This window comes from Azolla caroliniana, unplaced genomic scaffold (assembly GCF_043228905.1).
Source record: "Azolla caroliniana isolate FFs.n. ecotype wild unplaced genomic scaffold, voAzoCaro1.0.p SCAF_5, whole genome shotgun sequence".
Lineage (NCBI taxonomy): Eukaryota > Viridiplantae > Streptophyta > Polypodiopsida > Salviniales > Salviniaceae > Azolla > Azolla caroliniana.
Window position 1 is genome coordinate 3589470 of NW_028230440.1, and position 20382 is coordinate 3609851.

Here is a 20382-nt window from a genome sequence, read left to right on the forward strand (position 1 = left end):
CCCATCCCATGGAAGCTTGTAGTTTCATTGAGAACACATCTTGCAGATAGACACAATAGTTATTCTTCGTACATTGACCAATCAGCGTTGTTATGTTCCTTGTAGCTATGGACTCAGTTTTGGCTCAAACCGAACTGTTAAACCATGGTTCAACGGTTTGTTGGCTCCAATATAATTATATGATTTGGTTTGGTTCAATTACCATTGATCCGTTTGGTTTGGTTCTAAAACTCGGGTTTAAATATAGAAAAATGGTTAGACTTTAGAAAAATATAGGGGATCGGTATAGCTTGTATGTTTAGCCTTATGGCGGTTTTCTAATACTAATGTAGTATCTTTTTTTGGAAAAAAAAAAAAAAAAAAAAAACTCGGGTTTAAATAGTTTATTGGTTTGTTGGTTTTTGGTTAATTTTTTAAATGGTTTATTAATTAAGGCTTTTTGTTTATTGATTTATTAATTAAACTTATCCTTAAATGGTTTACATCCATTGGCCAAAAAATATATTTTGAGCACATTGATGAAACAATAACACGCTCCTTGTGCCCTTTCCAACGCACAAACACCGATTATTGCCAAACAATGATTCATATCATCGTGTTTGGCACATCAATTAGTTCTTATGGAGTATAAAGACACCCAGGGAGGATTCTTATTTGGATAGTATTTCCCAACTCGTTTGGCTCATGAATTGATGATTACATGTGACATGTTCCAACCTTGCATATTGTCAATAATGAAAAAAGGTTTATCAAATTCAATTGATTCATGAAAAAAAAATCATGATAAATTTTGTCTTATCTTTGTTAGGTATATAGGGGAACAATAGCAATACTAGTCAATATTGTATAGTCATATTATTTGGTTTTCCTCTAATGTGTGTTGCTTTAAGGAGTTTCATCTATTCGCTTCTCTAAAACAATATTTGAAGTACCCAACAATGCAATTGGGAAAGTTTTCCTCTGCTTTGGAGTACATAGATTTGATTCCTCAACCATCGTCTCACACAAGACGGACAGGTTGGGAAAATTATTTTGTATGTTGTAGCTGTTACGACTTTTTATAAAACTAATGGAAGGATATTTTGTTTTGGAAAGAAAAAAAGAAACAACCTAAGAGATATTCCCAAAGGTTCTATTCTAGGTCATCATGAGGGATAAAGATGGTGTAGGTTCATTATTCATTTGTTTCATATAACCTTGAAATAGAGTCAATTATGATGGAAGTCCAAGCAAAAAAGCCTTTGTTAGTATGTACCAAAAGCCCTTGAAAATAAGATAGACCTAAACATTTCAATCCACCTAGTTCCTACAAAGAGCTAAGGAGGAATCATTATAACATAATCGGTTTTGGGTGGAAAAGTTCCCCTCGGAAAAAGTTTGAGAGAGCGGAGAAGATGGCGTTTCTCATGGATCTACATCCCCTTGATGGATTGAGAAGGAGCAATCATTATCAATAGAATTATCAATTGGAGTTCTAGTTAGACAAGTCTTGAAGGCTTTGCCTTTTGCATGTAGAAAAGGAGAGACATTGCATGTTATTAGTTCTTTGGAACGACATTTGTTATTGGTCCGGTCTAATCATAGGCTATAGCCATTCATGATCAGAGAAGTTTGTCAGGCAAAACCAATCGCGAAGCCTTTTTTGCCATCATTACTTGGGAGTTTCTATCACATATAGACGTGCACAAGTCTTCGTAAGGAAAGAAAAGAAACCAGAAGCACGAGCCTTTGCATAAGTTTCTCCTCTTTCTTTGTTTCCAAAGATTTATGCTCCCGTTTCCACCACAAGATTTGGCCGTTTCCGTTTCCGTTTCCGTTTCCGTTTCGGGTACACTTTCGACTGCGCAGCGCGGGGAGGAGCACGAGCACGTCCATGGAGAAGACAGCTCTGCTCGTCATCGACATGCAAGTAAGGATTCGGGACTGTGTTTTTTTTTGCCAAACACACTCACACACAGTGATCTGTGTATGTCCTCTGACTCTCAGATAAGGTTTATTTTGTCTTTGCTTTTATGTCTGTGTATAGAATGATTTCATTCTTCCCAACGGCTCTGCCTACGTGAACGGAGGATCGGACATCATTCCATCAGTCAAGGAAGCCGTCTCATATGCTCGGGAAAGAGGCGCCTTAATTGTATGGGTATGTATATATGTTGCAATCCAACTGATCACGTATGCTAATGACTGGTGTTTTTAGTTTTTTTTAAACATCTTTCAAGTGATCACGTATAATATAGAGAGCCTACTGTTTGAAAACAAAACAACTTGCGCCTAAAAATTTCAAAAAATACTTCATTTATGGAGCGGAAATGTGTGTGAAGGAAAAATGATCGAAGTTTTGATGGTTCTTCTTGCAGGATTTCTCGTTGAATTGTTTTTTTTTGGGAGAAAAGTTCAAAATATTCATTCGAAGTTTTTTCAAACTGTCAAAGGAAAAATTAACTCAAATTTGATGTTTTTTCTAGTAGAATTTTACAAATAGCAGGATATCCCCTTCAAATATAGATTTTAAACTTATTTTCAGAATATGCAAGTGAATTACAGTGGTATAGATCACGAAAATACAATGCCCGTGATGGTTTACGTAGCCATGGTAGTTTTGCAGTAAACTACTTTCCAAAGCATCTCCAGGTGTTTAGTAACTGTAAAGCCCACATTTTGATGAAATTTGAAATCAGCTGCAGCTTGCACATGCTTCAACCTGATTTCCGGTCAAATCATAGCCAGGAGATTCACATCTGAGATCAATCAATGTTATGCCATTACCCTATCCAAGTTTATTGTATTTTTTTAATGCTTTCAGTGTAGTTTTTGTCTCACAGAACAAAATTGGTTTCTGGTAGATGTTATTGTAACTTTCAATTCTATTCCCTCTCTATTTCCTTTATTTACGAGATCGTTCCTTGTTTTCTCTCTAAATCTTCTGGCTTATAAATATATATGAATTGTTTGATTAGGTTGAATTAGTATACATTGCGATCTCACAAATTTATGATGCTCTAGGAATACAAATATACGTGAAAATTATGAACAACCCTTTAACAGAGCCTCTTGGGAGAAAATCAAATTTACATTTCTATGGATTTAACTGAATTATAGAGGAAGAGTCGTATATCTATATCTGCAGTGTGCTGCAACTATTGTATCACTTGCGCTGTGTTGGAGCAATAGTATCATTGTGTGATGGAACTCATGAAAATGAAGAACATTTGAATGTTTGATGGCTTAATTTGTTTTTTCCGTCAAGTAAAAGTGTCTATGCACAAGGTACTGGCCGTAAATTGAAAAGCACAAAAATAAAGAGTTATTACGGTTTGAAAAAGAACTAAGTTCCTACCTATTTTAATATTAAAAACCACCCCATGCATTTTTAATATGCATTTGAATGTTCAGCATGGACTATATAATGACACTACATTTGTAAGCTTGTAGGTCATTCGAGAACATCATGCAAGTGGAAGGGATGCTGAATACTTCCGTCAACAACACTACAAGGTGGGCCAAATGGGAATTGCTGTAAAGGGAACAAAAGGAGCTTCTCTTGTAGATGGACTTGAGCCCCAACCCGAGGATCTAATTGTTGTGAAATATCGGTTTAGTGCATTCTTTGGGACCAACCTACATGCAGTGCTATGTAGAGCTGGAATACAAACACTAGTAGTTGTAGGTGTGAAGCACTCGAATAATTTCCTTATGTAAGTTTTGATGAGCTCCTTTGAATAAATTAAGATTTGATTTAACCATTGTTTATTTTGTTAATTCAGGTGTTCAAACACCAAATTGTATAAGACAAACTGTATTTGATGCTGTTGCACATGACTACCCTAGTATAGTGGTTTTATCGGATGCAACAAGTGCTGCAAGTCCAAAAGTTCATGAAGGTTTGTATCTTTATCTCATCCTCCAACAAAATATGCGTAATGTATCTCACCAGGGTGCATGAATATCATTCATTTGCGTAAAATGGTTAAAGAGTAACGAAAATACTGTTTGATGGAAACAAAACGAAGAACCTAGCCCGTCTGTGTTAGGTTCCTTTGGATCTTAAAGTATCTTTAACTCATGTGGTATGATCAAATGATAATTTGGGAAATTGCACACTTTGTGGTAAAGTTCTTAAGGGCCTACCAACCACGCCTTATTTAATTGAACATTAATGTTTTTTCCCTTCCGTTTTGGCAGCCAATCTTTTCGATATGCGTAATGTTGGTATTGCAACTCCTACTACAGCAGAATGGATGGCTTGATGTTGCAACATAAGGGGATCTTTTTGGTAATAATGACTATGTATTCTACTGTTATTTTCTTGCTTAAAATAAGTAATAACTTTGGAAATTGCCTTAAAAAACATAATATTGGCACTCACACTTTTATAAGAGATAAGAGACTCAATATTGATTAACCTTCTCTTTTTGGTTATCAAATAATAAGAGACTTGTAGACCTCATGTTCCTGTTACTTAGAATGGATAATATAGAAGCACCCCTCCTATATGTGCTACGATCTTTGTAATAACCAGTGAATGTCATACATCAGATAAGTGAGATTTCAACCTTTGACCTCTTACTCTCTATCGTTGGCTTTATCTGATAAAGCTATCGCATCATTCATGATAAATAATAGTATATCACGATCTAGATTGTAATATTTGTATAAGTTTCATACATCTTTCAATGAAATATGTTGAATGCATGACCTAAAGGAACTAACACACAAGCATAACCTACATAAATTAAGTCTTAAAAGTTTTTTGCAAGTCAAATGTTTTTTTGTCTATCTTATTTAGACATGAACTATGTACTTACCATGAATGTTGGTACGAGGATTCATAGTTATGATGTAGTTAGCACATAGATGCCAGATTGACTGTTGATTGAGGTGATCACCCATGTAAAGCTTTGTGCAACGTGGAGAAATCCACTTGAATGATAGATATGATATTCAAAGATCATGCTTTGTAGCATTGATTCATATGTCAGTTGTGCAATAGGCGTTAATAGCTTCTAGGCTGGGCTACTATGAGTATTTGTTGTGTCTCTGACCGATGAACTCCTACACAAGATTAGTTTTTCTTTTGAAGTAAAGACTGAGTCTATTGTGATCGTGAAAACCATCATGTAATGCCTTGGGTAGATAAATTTTTAGACTAAGACATTCAAATAGTCATTAAGCTGGAAGCTATTTTAGCTAGAGATGCTTGTGACGTAGTTGTTTCCAAGTTACTATGGTGTACTTGTGATTCCATGACCTGAGAAAAGTAGTTTGGTTAAACTAAGATGTTGTTTGTAGAGACTTGATAAACTGAAGTATTAGTGTATGACAATAATGTTCCGCTAGTTACCTGTTTGACTCATGTAGGTTGAGCCTAGGAGACAATGTGAACTTATGGCGCATCTATGATCCTTTGCTGGATACTAGAATGAATGATTCTTATTTTTCTTACAAAAACTACGTACACACAGGTGCCAATAAGCTCTGGAAACCTGTTTTATTTTGGATGGGATGATTTTTAACTCGTGACTCTTGGTTCTGTGCCTCAGATTTGAGTCTGTGAATCTACTGAATTCCAAATTGATATATGATTGGACTCTTGCTAGGCAGCAAGTATTTTGTCACCCGAAGAAAGCTGCAATGTTTGCACCTGTCTTTAAAGTGGTTGAGCCGCATCACTTCAATAGAGACTGATATTAGTGATGTAGTTGTAGGGGGCTGTCTTCATTCAACAGGATAGTCCAGTATCTTTCTAGAGCAAGCTCTCTGCACTAAGGAAGAAGTGTCCCACAGATGAGCTAAAGTTGTATGCAATCATTCATGCACCCCAAGACATGGTGCCACTACTTGCATGGAACTTAATTCAAATGTTAATTGGTCATGCCACTTTGAATGCTTTTGTACTCAACCAAGAGTTCTATATAGAAATTAAGTGTCACAAAGGGAAAGATAACATGATGTCCAATGCTTTGCGTAGACTTGTGTGCCAGATGACTTTCAGGACAGTCGAAAATGAGACGTTGCATGCTATATGGCAATCTCAAAAAGCAAACACATTTATTCAGAATAAGTGATTGAACCTAGCTGCATGGAAGATTGCCGCTGCCCACAAAGCTCTTTGTTGGGCAAGGATTGGTCAATAGAGAAACAAAGGTATGTGTTCCACAGGTTCCTGATATTAGGAACTAGTTTATGAGGGATTCCATGATAATCCAGGTGCTGAACATTCAAGCAGGAGCTGATTAAGCACTAGTCTTGATGGTCACATATGGACACAGATGTGCTAGATTGCATCTTGATGCATTTGTTGCCAGATCTGTAAGTATGAGAGAGTTTTATGATCCTTGATTGTTATAATCTTGGCCCTTCCTGGATAGAAAAAGGCAAAGCATGTTCATGGATTTCGTTGTGTGTTTGCCTCATACTTCAAAATCAAGACAACGTGGTTTTAGATGTGGTTGACAGGTTGACTGAAATAGGCACGCCATATTCTCACTATGAAGAAAGGTACGATTACATAACTGATATGTTTATTCAACTTATATTTCACATCATGTGTTGCCTTACACGATTATCATGGGCTGAGATACTACTCGTTTCACAAGAAAATACTTAACCAGTTTGTTGGCAAGTCTAGGCAAGAAATTGAAGTTTAGTAGAGGAGAACATCTTATGACAAATCGTCAGATTGAAAGAGTTAACCAAGTATTTTTAGATATGTTGAGGGCATCTGTGTTTGTCTGTCAAGGGCTGGGAAAGTTGTTTGTATTGCCTAAGTTTGCATATAACTCGTGAAAGTATTCGATGATGGCGTTCTCCCTGTTTAAGCTGAATTATGGGGTTCAGCTAGCTTGTCCATATTTGATAGAATTAAATAGTTGTAATCAAGTGTCTAACAATATTGAAGGGTATGTTGGATATTGCTAAGACAAATAATCCAATTTTCTATGGATTTGAGTGACATATTTTGCCAACAGGAAATGTACTGCTAGATCATTTGATGTAGGAGAATGAGTGTATTTGTTGATTACTCCATTTATTGGATCTGCTATCAAGCAGCATAAGCCATCTCTAAGATTTTGTGGTTTGTGGATGACCATAAAGAATATAGGAGAGGTTGCCAATAAACTAGATTTATTAAGATGTCATATCCATTTTGTATTGCATGTTAGTAGATTGAAGAAGTGTTTGAAAGTAGTACGGTGGATGGTACTGTGAAATTGCAGAGTCCTTTACTTGTGGATTTGGGGCCAATGATATCCTTGAAATCCAAGTGAAGAAATTGAGAATTGTACTTTTGGTCAGCCTCTATCTAATGATATTTAGGAATATGAGCATACTTCGGAAGGCATTTCTAAACTTCATCATTGAGGATGATAAATCCTATAGGGGAGGATGTTATGTCATGATTGAAAGTGGCATGGGGCCATTCTAAGATGTCCTTGGGTGTCCATGTTTACACAAGGGGGTGGACTTGCATAATAACTATTATGCATGGGGGCTACTATATAATGGCATGTTCTATGGCTGGGAGGATAAGCCTAAGCACACACCCAAACTAAAGTGGGTATTTATAAGGACCCAACAGTTAATTTCTAGATGATTGCATGTGTTGCCAAATGCATAATATGCTCTCTTTCCCACCTCTCAATGACGGGTAGCACATTCATTCCATCTATGATTTGAAGGAACTTCAAGGCCAAAATATTTAAAGCAGTCCACTATATCAAGTGGCTCATTATTGTATACAATGCATTGTTTATCTTTATTTTGTCTCTTCACAAACATAATCTTTGTTTTAGAGCTATCGACACTCAATTTAGTATGCATGCAAAAAACTTCTAATGCTCTTGTAAGCTTTTGTGCATCTCCGAAAGTATTTGAAAAAGTATCATATCATCTGCCAACAACAAAAGCATGATGACTACATTCCCAATTACAACTCTGTCAATATCTTTTTCCGTTACAAACTTGTCAAGCATCTGTTCTAATTTATCAATGCATAGACCAAATAGAGTTGGAGAGAGTGGGGATCCTTGCTTAACACCAATACTGCTATTGAAATGCTATACTGTTTTCCAAAGACAACTTGTCTACAAGCTCTCTTTTCATTGTTTCTAACGTATGCACTTACCTTTGATTCTATTATACATTCAAATAGTGTTGCCATTAGTGAGCTGATTGTGATGATTCAATACTTATTTACATGTATTCCTTTATGTAAAGGTTTGATCTAATTCGTAGTCTAGTCGTAAGGCATGCCATATTGCAATGCATGATTAAATACATTACTCATCCATGCATGTGCTTCCTTTATTGTCCATTTGAGCATTTGGCCGTTATACATTGGAGATCTCTTGCCTTTGGAGAGGCAAATTTCTTAAGTTGTATGCATATATCTTCAATTGTAATGAAGGGAGGTACGTGAAAAAGAACCTTAACACAATCTTTTCAGCAATTGATAGCTCATATAGTATCTTACATGGATAAACAAGTTCATAAGAGTTAGTCACCATAACTCTCGACACATTTCCCTTTAAATTTCCCCAAAATTTAGCGCATGCATATGCTTTCTCTTGGAGTATGGAGAAATTCTTGAGTAACTTCCCATATTCTTCTCTTTCATTGAAAAAGTCTTTTGTATTCATGCAAATGCTTTTGATCATTTGTCGTATCCTTAACTACATCCAAATTCAAAAGGCACTTTCAAACTTCATTTGCATTCTAGTGTGACACTATGTTACATTCTAGAGAGTTAGAGAGAGAGAGAGGGACACTTATGACACGATTAGGTCATGACGGTAAGATTCCCAAATAAATTCGATGGGACGTTTGTAGAATTGTATGAATTTAGTAACCATGTCTGACTCATCGTCAAAGTCCAACCTTGGCATCACCTAATCACTTCAGCCAGGTTGGTCACATTGGCATCCTTTTTGTCAGGACTGATAAAAACTCGGTTTGGCTCATTGGTAGAGACTTCTTCACCACGCTTTGAGGATTACTTTGCTTTTCATGCTGAATTTGAAGTCACCTTTGGTGAATCCAATAAATGACGAACCTCTCTTATCAAACTCTACATCCTTAATAGGATCTCTAAAAACCTTAGCTTAGGCATCAGAATTCTGTCAGCTCATCTGTGATGTCAACTGGGATGAGCAAAATCTCCTGAACCAAATCATCTGTGGAGCCAGCCAGTTACATGAAAAACCTCCTGCCCAACATCAACAAACTAACTTCTTTGAACCAGGCCATCATCCAGGCTAATGAGTTAGGATAACCAGTTGTTCTAGTTCCCCCAAGAACAATTTTCTACCCAGCAGTTCCCACATGTCATGGTTGGTCAAGAAAAGAAGAGCAAAAGAGAGGCTCTTGTTGTATAGAGAGAAAATGAGAAGAAGCTCATTATATTGTCTAGAGGTAATATAAACAATGTATCAAAATTGTTTCCGTGTTTCTTAATATTCGACAATAAGTTATCATAATCTCAGAATTACATTAGGCAAAGCATACTAGTTGAAGGAATGTCCATGATTTTGCTCGAGCAAAATGTAATTCTATAGAGTGAGCACATGTTTCCAAATATAATGCTGGAACCATTTATGATAATTTATAATGCATTTCTTTTGGGTGATTGTTGGATTATAGGAGGTATCGTCCTAGGTATATACATTGGACACATACATGTACGTACCATAGGCTTCAATAAAGGTGAAGCTTCATCTGTATGCTCCAAGGTGTTTCTTCTTCCACACTTGTAACTTCTTGGAGAGCCTTCAATCGGTAAAGCACAAGCATTGCCTTTCAATCAAAGTGCTCACCTTTATTATTTCGGCACTTATTCCCATAATTTCTTCATTGAGGTTCTGCTATCAAATGATTCCCCATATAAATCCTATCTCCTCCAAAGGGTCAAGGTTTAGTTTTGGAGTATGGGGGTGTGCATATGGTATAACTATAGAAAACAAAAATCTCTTCAGTTAATGCATGTATGAAATCCTTATTAAATGATATATACATAAGTTTGAAATTTTCATGAATAAATAACTACTTCATTCTTCTTAGCTTGATATTACAGATTCAAATTCAAAACTGGTTGCATCTCGTAGAACCCAGATTATAATTCTTGCAAACAAACCAAGTGGTAATTCAATAGGCTAAGGTGGTCCCTTATTAGAGCCATGTGATAGGTGGCAGAGGTAATCTTCTCCTCTTCATTGGAATTTGGATTATGAAGTAGGTGGCATTTGTCTGCAAATCAGCCCTAGTCTTACTATTGGAATAACCAAAACTAGCTGCTAGTTTGTAGCAAATGTCATTGGGGCTTTTCCAGGTTGACCTTGGCCCCTTATTCAATTAAGATCTGATTATCACTGATAGTGAAGATTGTAACTGCCAGCCGCTCCTTCCCAATTAATTAGCTTGTGAGCTAACAACTACTAGTTAGTGGTCTCAAACCAGCTTGGAATCCCAACCACACCACCCCCCCACTTGCATCTAATTTCTCTCTATATAACCATTCTACTGCCGCCATTGTATGTTAGGCCACTTGCATACCTTTAGTTTCAATTAACACGTTTCCCTTCCATAGCATCTTGACCTTGGTTAGCATGAGTAATTGTTTGAATGAGTTATATGGTGTGCCTCTGTTGAATGCCAATAACACTACGTTCATATTAACTTCATCGAGAGAAAGAGGGGATTATGTGTATAACCAATCCCTTCTTTCAGTAGCTAATTCAAGTCTCTAGTCTAGTGAAACCTTGTATATACATGCAGGCTTTCATAGTTCTTGCAGTTATTTAAATATTGGGTCAAAATCATGCTGAGCATTATATTCATTAGATTTGTTTACAAATAAATATGTAGACTCTTTAGAAGGTCCTAACATAAAATATATATTTGTGATTAGTGAAGAGTTGAAATATTACAATACGCGTCACTCATGCATGGTTGAATGCCTTTAATACTTACATAGTAACTTTTTTGTAGTGTTCCACGTTGTTGAAGCGACACTTTGAGTAATAGACAAGCTAGCCAAACTTAAGAGAAGATGAAATTATGAAATAGAGGGACACCCGCAATACTTGGAAAAGCCAATGTCCACTGGTTTACGATCTACTAGGATGATTGTAATTTTTTTTAAAAAGATTTAAGGTGATCTCAATAATCTCTCCAAAGATGGTACACAGTAACATGTTTTCATAAATCTTGTTTCATAGTTTATACAAACAAAAAGGTTTGACCAATCACAAACTCAATGTTTGAAACTCGCTTATGAATGATCACAATACGACAACAACTTAGTTGTGTGATATTTTACTTATCCTAATGAAGGCAAGGGAACCATGATAAAACAGACGTAACCAAAAAGCATGTAAAAGTCGAACTATGAGGAGAAATAATGGCATGTTGTCGAGGGAGAGTAACATATTTAATTTCTTTCATATGGTGTGAACTAGATCTTGCAACGATGTTATTTCATTCTCTCTATTCATGTGAGGTATTACATGTATGTGGTACAAAAGTGCTTTGAGCATGACAAAGGGAAAGTTAGATTGTATTAGTATGTTATGATGGTGATATGTAATAATATAAATTGTAGCGAAGGTTGCCTTGGGTTTGCAAAACTACACAAAGGTTGTTTAGAATGATCTAAGAGAATATGTATGTTTGTGAATGGACAAATTCGTTGAAGTATTTAGAGTTAACATATAAGTATTATTTTTATCATGGTCATGGGAGCTATAGGTTGCTAGGTTGGCAAAATGGCATATGCATCTATTAAAAGGAGGCAAGAAGAGTGAGAATTTGAAGCAATCCAAAAATTTATGCCAATTGCAATTTATCAATTAGTTCACAAACTTTAGCAACTTTAATCAAAGGCAAGTGCCATGGCCCTTGATTTTCATGCACGCTAACAATTACTTATTTAACCTTAGGTAGCTAGACAAGCTTGGAAAATGCACACAGATATGGGCATATTATATAGTTAGATATTGAAGCATATGCTTTATATTTCTAGAATCTATATATTTAGTAGAAAAATGATGGCCTTAAGTTAAGACTACAAATCGATCATTACAAATTTTGTCTCCTCTTTTTTGCTAGTAATATTCTTTTTCAACCATCAATATGTTTCCTTACTTCAATTTGTTAAAAACTCTCATTATTGTTCAATAATGTTGTGCTACTAACTATTCACCTAGACAGATGCGTCGAAATCCAATTCTATGGGGTACATGTTAAATGTTTATCACTATAGGATGAGAGTGCAAGATAAAACAAGCTTGGATGATATTAGGGAACCCCTTAGATATAAATTATTGTGAAAGATATAAATTTCCCTTTTGTTTTATGTTGATCAAGTTTTATTATTGACAGCAGACACAATGCTTCAAATGATTAAATTATCATTGAACTTGTTATAGACATTGGTTTTTGAGCATTGATATTGATGTGAACAAATTTTTGGGCTTTAACGTTTGCCCTCGAGCCTTTAAACTAGTAACAAACACACTTGCAAACCTTGATTAAAATATGTTCCATAAGCAACTTAGTTCAATTGTCCAAATATCTAGTGTACAACTTTGAATCAAAGAATCTAATACATTTTTGTACATCTCAAGATGCTCATGCACAAATTCAAAAGTTTGCATTTCATTTAACCGAATATTATCCCTTCATACATCATCAAGTCCTATCTTATATATAAACTAATAAAGATATATTCTTCAAATATGAAATATTAGATTGTAATGAGTCATTTTGTGTATAGAACTTATATGCACTAAAAATAAAGTATCACGTATGTTATCAAGAGTATGTGTGTGTCACGCGTTGACTATAAAGTGGAAGGAAAGTTTATTTAATTACCAACTAGTCATCTTGGGTTCGTAACAATATCAACAACTTATACAACCCATCGTTTTAACCATAATTTAAATAAGTGTATAGTTTAATTCAAACCCACATTCTTATGATATATAGAAATATTTTGCTTATGCGTTTATGGGCTTATGAAAGATGCAATTGGAAGTGGACCACACAAAATTCTATTGCAAGTTTAGCTTGAAAACCGAGGATGCATATATCATAAAATGTAACGGTGGAGTATTTTGATGGATGTTGCAAAATGGAAGGGCCAAGATCATGTACACACAATAGGATGTGTTGCTTATCTACAACAAAATGGATACAAACATCTCCATGAGAACTACATGTTTGTATGGTATATGAGAGGATAAATATTTACATCACATGCAAACATAGAGTATGTGCTTTCAAGTTTCCATAACAAAGAACAAACCATCATGATATAGAGTGTGGAATCTATATAACAAATGGGAGTAAACAAATTCATACAAGAATCACCATAATTGTGAAGGAGAAGGTGTTGTGATTTTATGGGATTTATTTGTGCTCTAATAAGTATGTGGTTTGTAGTGTGTCTTGCACACCAAAGTGGAGCCATTAGACCTATTGGCATGCCTCCCTTAATTAAATTGTTATGGAAACAAAGACTCATGAACTTGTATTCGGTTTGGATATATTTACAGACATCCTATCAAAACAATGTGTTTTTTTACTTTTGGGTCCCATTTTGCTTCATAGAATTATAACGTGAATATCCATGTTAAAATACTTGTATCCCACATATTTATATGGGGGCTAATAGAATCAAACGTTGGGTACCCTTGTTTAACCTTATTTGTGGTGGGTGTGGCACATGGGTTCAACACAATTGATTATTTAAGTCGTACCTTTTGTGATGGAGTTTACACACAAGTTATCTTGCTGATTTGCCCTTATTTATAGATTAGGGCATCTTTTTAAATTCCAAGTGTAATTGTCACGCATGTATTATTTATGGATTGGCAACTACTTTGTGTGCAAATGTGTGTGTGTGTGTGTGAAGTATAGAACCATTAAATATTATTGGCATTAGTTCATTATGGTCGACTCAAGATTCACAATAAAGCCTTGGGTAGCTCTATATGTACTATATAGCAATGCTCTTTTGGGGCCCCATATAAATACAATACACAAATACAATCCTATCGAAGACGCTCATGGACCATTGTGATGGTCATGGTCATATTATTTTGTGTATTGATAAATGTCACACAAAGGAGGGTGTATGCATGCAATGAGAATGGTTGCACAATTCAACCTTATTCAAGTTAGGTATTGTAAATTAATTCATGATATAAAGTGAAGGATTCTAGAGCCTTTATTAGGCGTACATGCGTCGAAATAGGGTGTACAAAGGCAAGAGTTTTATTTACATTTGGGTGGACCCTTCGGCTTCAAAGAAATACAAGACAAATACCAATGTACAAAAGTAGCATGGTGCACATGGTGTTTGGGGGGGGGGGGGGGGGGGGGGGAGGGTAATTGAACTCAATTTCTGTTTGTGTTCCCTTTTCTTCCAATCAAACACCTCATCATCCAACTATTGAAAAAAAGTTAACAAAAATTAAACCTTATGTGCTAAAGCACAATGTGATGCATGACCTCGTATATACAAAGAGAGCAATGAATACATTAGCCTTCAATCCAAAGAAGAGGGAGAGAAAAAGCATGATAAGTACCATGTGGCATTGGTAACTAGAAAATTATGAATATATAATGGCGTGGACAATTAGTATTTGCAACATTTCGTACATATTCACGGCGTTAACTTTTAAGTTTCTAACACTATGCTTTCAAGCGCAATCATTACGTGCAAAAGAAACATTCGAAACAAAAGTAACCCATTCTAATATTAATTTGTTTTAGTGCTTTTCAAACAAGGCTTTCAAACACGATAGGTTGCTTCTCAAAGACTACAATCATAGATGTGATCACTATTACAAATGTCGCATACAACCACCTCAAGGGAGAGTCACTTTATGTAGGACCCCTATGCACTCAATGCATATTGGGAGGAAACTTTCTCATGGATTTTTCAAAAATAAAAAGCATTATTTTCCTGTACAATTTGCTTGTTATCCATTTGAATGATATCGTTTTGTCACTAAATAAGGCATTCCATGTTAAGATTTTTATATTTTTAGTTTGCTACCTTACTTTATTAACTTGTATGTGTATACTACTAGCTTGTATTCTATCGACTTCCAATGTTTTTGTGTATGTTTCTACGTTTTACCCTATCAACTTGTAAGGATTATGAGTACCCTCAAAAGGATTATGTGTATACTCCACAAATTGAAATAGTTGCCTACTTCCCATATAATACAAGGAAGAATCTATTGTCTATCGGTGAAAAAATGTATCTAATCCTAATAGGAGTATTATTGGATTGAGAATTCACTTATGTCCATGGATAATATGTTCGACTCCTTGAGGATCTCACGAGAATATTAATGCAGTCATATATGTTAGTATGCTTGAAATGTGTGAGATGTGAGAACCTAAGCTTGTAACACTACTAGAGTCTTAGTTTTGTAGAATGGGGTAGCCTATTAATAAGTGCACTCAAGAAAGACATGTCAAATGATCCATGCATGATTTACACCAACGTAAACTTATTAGGAACGTGATGAGATTAAGAAGAACACATAAAAGTGGGAGATAATTATCTTAACTTGAGCAAACGTAGGAAAAAAGATGTTTCAAATACAAGAAGTGTGGGTTCTCATCCCTTCCACATGTAAAAAGTAAAAGTTTCGACCATCACTAACTATTGCAAATAAATGTTGCCACAAGAAGGTGTTTAACAATATAAAACCAAACATCGGATATCATACATATGTACAATAATGTGTCCTATATATCAATAAATATATGACAATGATGGAATGGATGTGGACAATTGCCAAATTGGGATTCCTTGGAGAATATATGATTCATAGTTGTAGAAAATACACGCATGCTTAGAAAGGTAGTTGTCTAATGCATAGGTATGTGTACACAACAATCATACAATGTTTATTGGGCTATTCGCTACTACACAAGGGCATTCGATATAGGGGTAGCTAATAGGAGAGTGTGCAAGGACGTTGACTATTGTGAAAGATCATGTCGCACTAATGAAGATGCTTATATTAGTGTCGTGAGTAGTTTTCGATATAAGTAGTTGACATCATGATTAATGTGTTACGCAGAGTTGCGATCAGTTTGTCCCTCCCTAGATAACGAATAACTAATTAGGTTATCTAAACGAGTTTGACAAACATTGGGAAACCCATGGGTGGAACAATGTGGATAAATAAGAATTGGTGTTGACAGGAGCCAATGAGTTATATTTGGTTTTTGACCCAGCACAGGTAGTGGAAGCATGGGAGGGATGATGGATGGTTTTTGGAACATATGCATGAGAAAGGGGACTTCCCTTGACCAAGGGCGTTTTTGTTCTTTGTTAGAAAAGGCGTGTGATGGTAATATGGTTATGTTATGTGTGTGTGTGTGTGTGTGTGTGTGTGTGTGTGTGTGTGTAAATGGTTATGTTATGTGTGTGTGGCTTTAACTAACGAACAAATTAAATAATTAAATAATTAGCTAATTAATAATTAATAATTAGAATAGGAGAGAGCTGTTGGTTTTCTTTTGGAATAATGCATGGAAAAAAGGAAGAAGAGGGAGAGAAAGGTGTGTAGTGTATGAAGGAATGAATTTTGTGTAACGGACGACGCTGCACGACACGCTCCGTCTCCTTCATTCCTTTTTTCCTGCTAACCTTCTCTCTCTCTCATCCGTTACTTTTTACTATCTCTCCCTTTTTCTCCTCTCTTCACTCGCGACTGCCCAACAAAAAATAATAATAACACCATGAACCAAAAAAAGAAACCACTTTTAGAGATAATGCATATAGAAATAAGTACGCACACGCACACACACGCACAAGCAAAAGCAAAAAAGAAGAACGCTATCAACTTTTGAGAGAGTGGGATGTGTAGATGACTCTGACTATGTACATTGTACATCAATCTTCTTCTTCTTCCTTACTTTTTCTTCTTCTTTTTTAACTCCTCCAACTCTCTATCAATCCATAACTTTCTCTCCCAAGTGCCCCTGCATTGCATGCGTGCATTTGACGCATGGCAAATGACGAGTATGTGTGTGTGTGAGAGAGAGATAGAGATAGAGATAGAATGTGTGTGTGTTTAGAATTGGCTACAAGTGAGCCACCTCTATGTCCCTACATTTTTTTTACAGAGTGTAGCCCAAATCATAATTTTATAAACTCGACAACTCTCAATCGTTCTACATCTTTCTGAGTCATTGTGTGTGGTGTGCGCCGTTCTGTGTGTTTGTGTGTGCGTGGGTCCAGTGGGTGGGCATTCGTGTTTTGTGCATTGCTATAGACATGTGCATCAGTGAGTATTTATAATTGCTTGTACAATACCTCTTTGTCACTACCTTGTGTCGTGGGTTCCCACCATTTCCAAACGTCCCCCACCACTGACAGACAAAAAAGTGTGTATGTCTATAATGGTATGAATCATGATAGTATCTACGCTATACGAGGCTATGTTAGTGTCATGCGTTGTTTGGATTTGTTGAATAATGTCATTAGAAAGCTATTGGGGTATTATGAAAACAAAAATAAAGGACAAATTCTCTCTCCTTATGTAGAGAAAAAAGTGCTTATGTCTATCTAACTACATCGTTTAATCTCACAAAGTAACTACAATAGTTTGCTTCAAACATATAAAGTTGCTATTAATAAGCATCCTAACAAAAGAATAGAATTCCAATTGTTAAACATAAAAATCCTAGGTGTTATATTGGGTGCACTTTTGTTGTACACCCTCTAATTTGCTAGTGTGTCAAAATGGGAATGTGGGATTGTTTTTCCTTTTGCTCTGATCACATTGTCATGTACAATAAAGTCATATTGTAGGCTTATCAGTTGTTAATCCAAAAAGGCAATTTTGAAACTAACAATTTCGTACAATTATAGCACCAATATACACTTTGTAATCAGAGTCCAAGGGTGATTTTGAGTAACGACTAACACTTATAGAACAATTGGAGGTTTTGATGGAATACTTTTTTGTTATATCTGACATGGTTATGTCAATATTGCAATTATGTTAGGCTTCTCATTGATCCACGTAGCAAGTACAATCCTTTGAACATTATATGTGCAATAATGGCAATCTTAAGTGACTATCCACAATTCAAGATCTTTGATTTTGATTGAATAAATTTGTATCCATGCCACAATTTCCTATAAGATTTTCCTTTTTGGTTCTCATAACAAGCACAATATCGCCATCACCGCGTGCTTGCATTTGGCAAGGTGATTTTGACTTTATCAACAAAGGAGATAACATGGCTAGAGTCTGGATTGAATTAACTTTTCCATATCCCCCCATTTACATTATTTTTCGTTTTGTCTACATAGCAATTACATTAATGTCATCACCGAAATATTATTAGAAATGGCAATAAAATATGACATTGACTAGTCTACATCAATACAATTGTGAAGATAATGATGACTAACATATATCACTAAAGCTTTAGTAATATCTCTTGGACAAACAAACTCATTGACATGCCAAACTGCATTGAATAAATTATTTGTCCAACAAAGATTCAATTAGCAATAAAGGCAAGGAATGCATGATTATTTTTCTTATTTTGAAATTCATACAACATATGTCATGTTCTCATGTAATTATAAGGAGTGACACATATAATTGGGATAGGAGAGGGTTACACCATTAATAGTTTTACTTTTAAGGTAATGGTGATGAGGGAGATAATGTCGCCTTGAACTAATTGGTTACTTTTTGGTTTATCCATTTACTAGAAGTTAGAATATTAATGTGCCTATGCATCTTAGAATATGAGTAAAATATTTACTTTGACCTATGATTATTAATTGTTGTACAAAATAACTATGGAACATGACAACAAAGTCCCAAATCCTTGGGTTGCCTAATGCTTTTATGAGATTTTAGACCTTGAATCTAATATGTTCCCCCTTTAAGGTCAAGGTGTGGCCATCCATTTGTTTAGCAATGCAATTTGTAGAATTTATATAAAGAAAACACAAGCTTCATGAATCATAATCATAACACTTAGATTATTAAGAGATTATTCCATGGTTATATTAAAAAAGTAGACACTGAAAGACTAACCATATGTGTCAACCTCGTTTCCACCACGAGATTGTATCCCGCATTTAAATTGCGTGCCACTTCCACGAGTTGCATTTTTTGGGAAGTCTTTTCAGATGATAAATGAAACATTTTAACGAAATTGTAACATCTTATGATGTTCAAATAGCTAACAATGACTTTTCTTTAAATTATATATCATATTGTGAAATAATGTTCAAGAATATGAGCAAATTTCTTATTACATGTAATTAACAATAAGAAACACTACTCATGTCAAAGAAGGCTCTAAAGACTTAACCAAACTTGTATGTAAATGATTGGCAAAAGCAATGCTCCTATGCGACAATGGTCTAGTGTTTGTTAGTAATATGTGCAATGCATTCAATAAACCATTCATGGACAACATTACGGGCCATCCCCAAATAAACTATCGACATACATACACTTGGAGGTTGCCTTTGACTAATGGGAACATATATGATGGTTTTCAAAGTAGAGCACATTAAACAATCTTGGCGCTTTGGATTGGACAAAGGAAATATAGTTAACAAAGGTATATAAATCAAAAGATAAGGAAGCACAAAATGAAAAAAGATTCATGTCATGGGTGGCGTGAAATGGTTCCCCATGTGATTGTGGAGTCATGAACGACTTTGTAATGGGGCAAGGATTAGAGGGACCAGATTGTAATGCTGCAAAACATAGTTCATAGGCATAATGTGTCATCCAATTTACAACTTGGATGGGCTAATCATTGTTCATGTGGTGTTAGCTCTATTATAATTAATGTTTATAGGTGTATCCCACCTAAAGTAATGTGTGAAATGTTGGAAACAAAACACCCACATTCCACGATCTCCATGACTTGTGAGTTACAATAATAACTAAATAAGGATGTTTGAGCATTAGTTTTTATTAGAAAGCAAAACTATGTATATTGAGATTGAAACTTGAATTACCATAGTTGGAATATATAATAATATGAAGTATGTGTTGCATATATGAAAGTCATTGCTTGATGGAAGTAATGAATCGAAGAGGCCTATAAAAATGAATTGCCTTGTAAGGAACAAGTATTTCTCTAGCGATGTTTACATAGATGGAGTTGCTTGTTGATATATTGTCACAATCAATGAAAAGTCCTTCCACCATTTCTATGAGGTGTATGCACAAATAGAGAAAACAATTCTTTAGATTTACTGTGGAATTGACCCCTTATATGAGAGTATGCTTCCAACAAGCAAGTACCCATTGCTTGGAGCTATAGTTTTTTCTTTGTCAAAATTCGAAAGTTGTTTTGACTTTTTACCAA

The 20382-nt window shown here is 35.3% G+C and overlaps 1 protein-coding gene across 4 annotated transcripts; it reads left to right on the forward strand.

Annotated features, from left to right (window-relative positions):
- Positions 1-1744: 1744 nt before the first annotated feature.
- LOC147863695 (Isochorismatase family protein) lies at positions 1745-11761 on the forward strand. 4 transcript variants are annotated; one of them, XR_015529780.1, is made up of 7 exons: positions 1745-1909; positions 2027-2140; positions 3433-3667; positions 3765-3881; positions 4183-4273; positions 7218-8163; positions 8761-9448. XR_015529780.1 is itself a non-coding variant. In XM_087319416.1 (6 exons), exons 1-5 carry the CDS (start codon positions 1874-1876, stop codon positions 4245-4247), a joined length of 567 nt encoding a protein of 188 aa, XP_087175542.1. In that variant the 5' UTR covers positions 1745-1873; the 3' UTR covers positions 4248-4273; positions 11743-11761. The 4 variants fall into 4 exon arrangements, 3 of the variants coding, with proteins under 3 accessions (XP_087175542.1, XP_087175541.1, XP_087175540.1); XM_087319416.1 differs by lacking the exons at positions 7218-8163; positions 8761-9448 and adding an exon at positions 11743-11761; XM_087319415.1 differs by lacking the exons at positions 7218-8163; positions 8761-9448 and adding an exon at positions 9640-10055.
- Positions 11762-20382: the final 8621 nt, after the last annotated feature.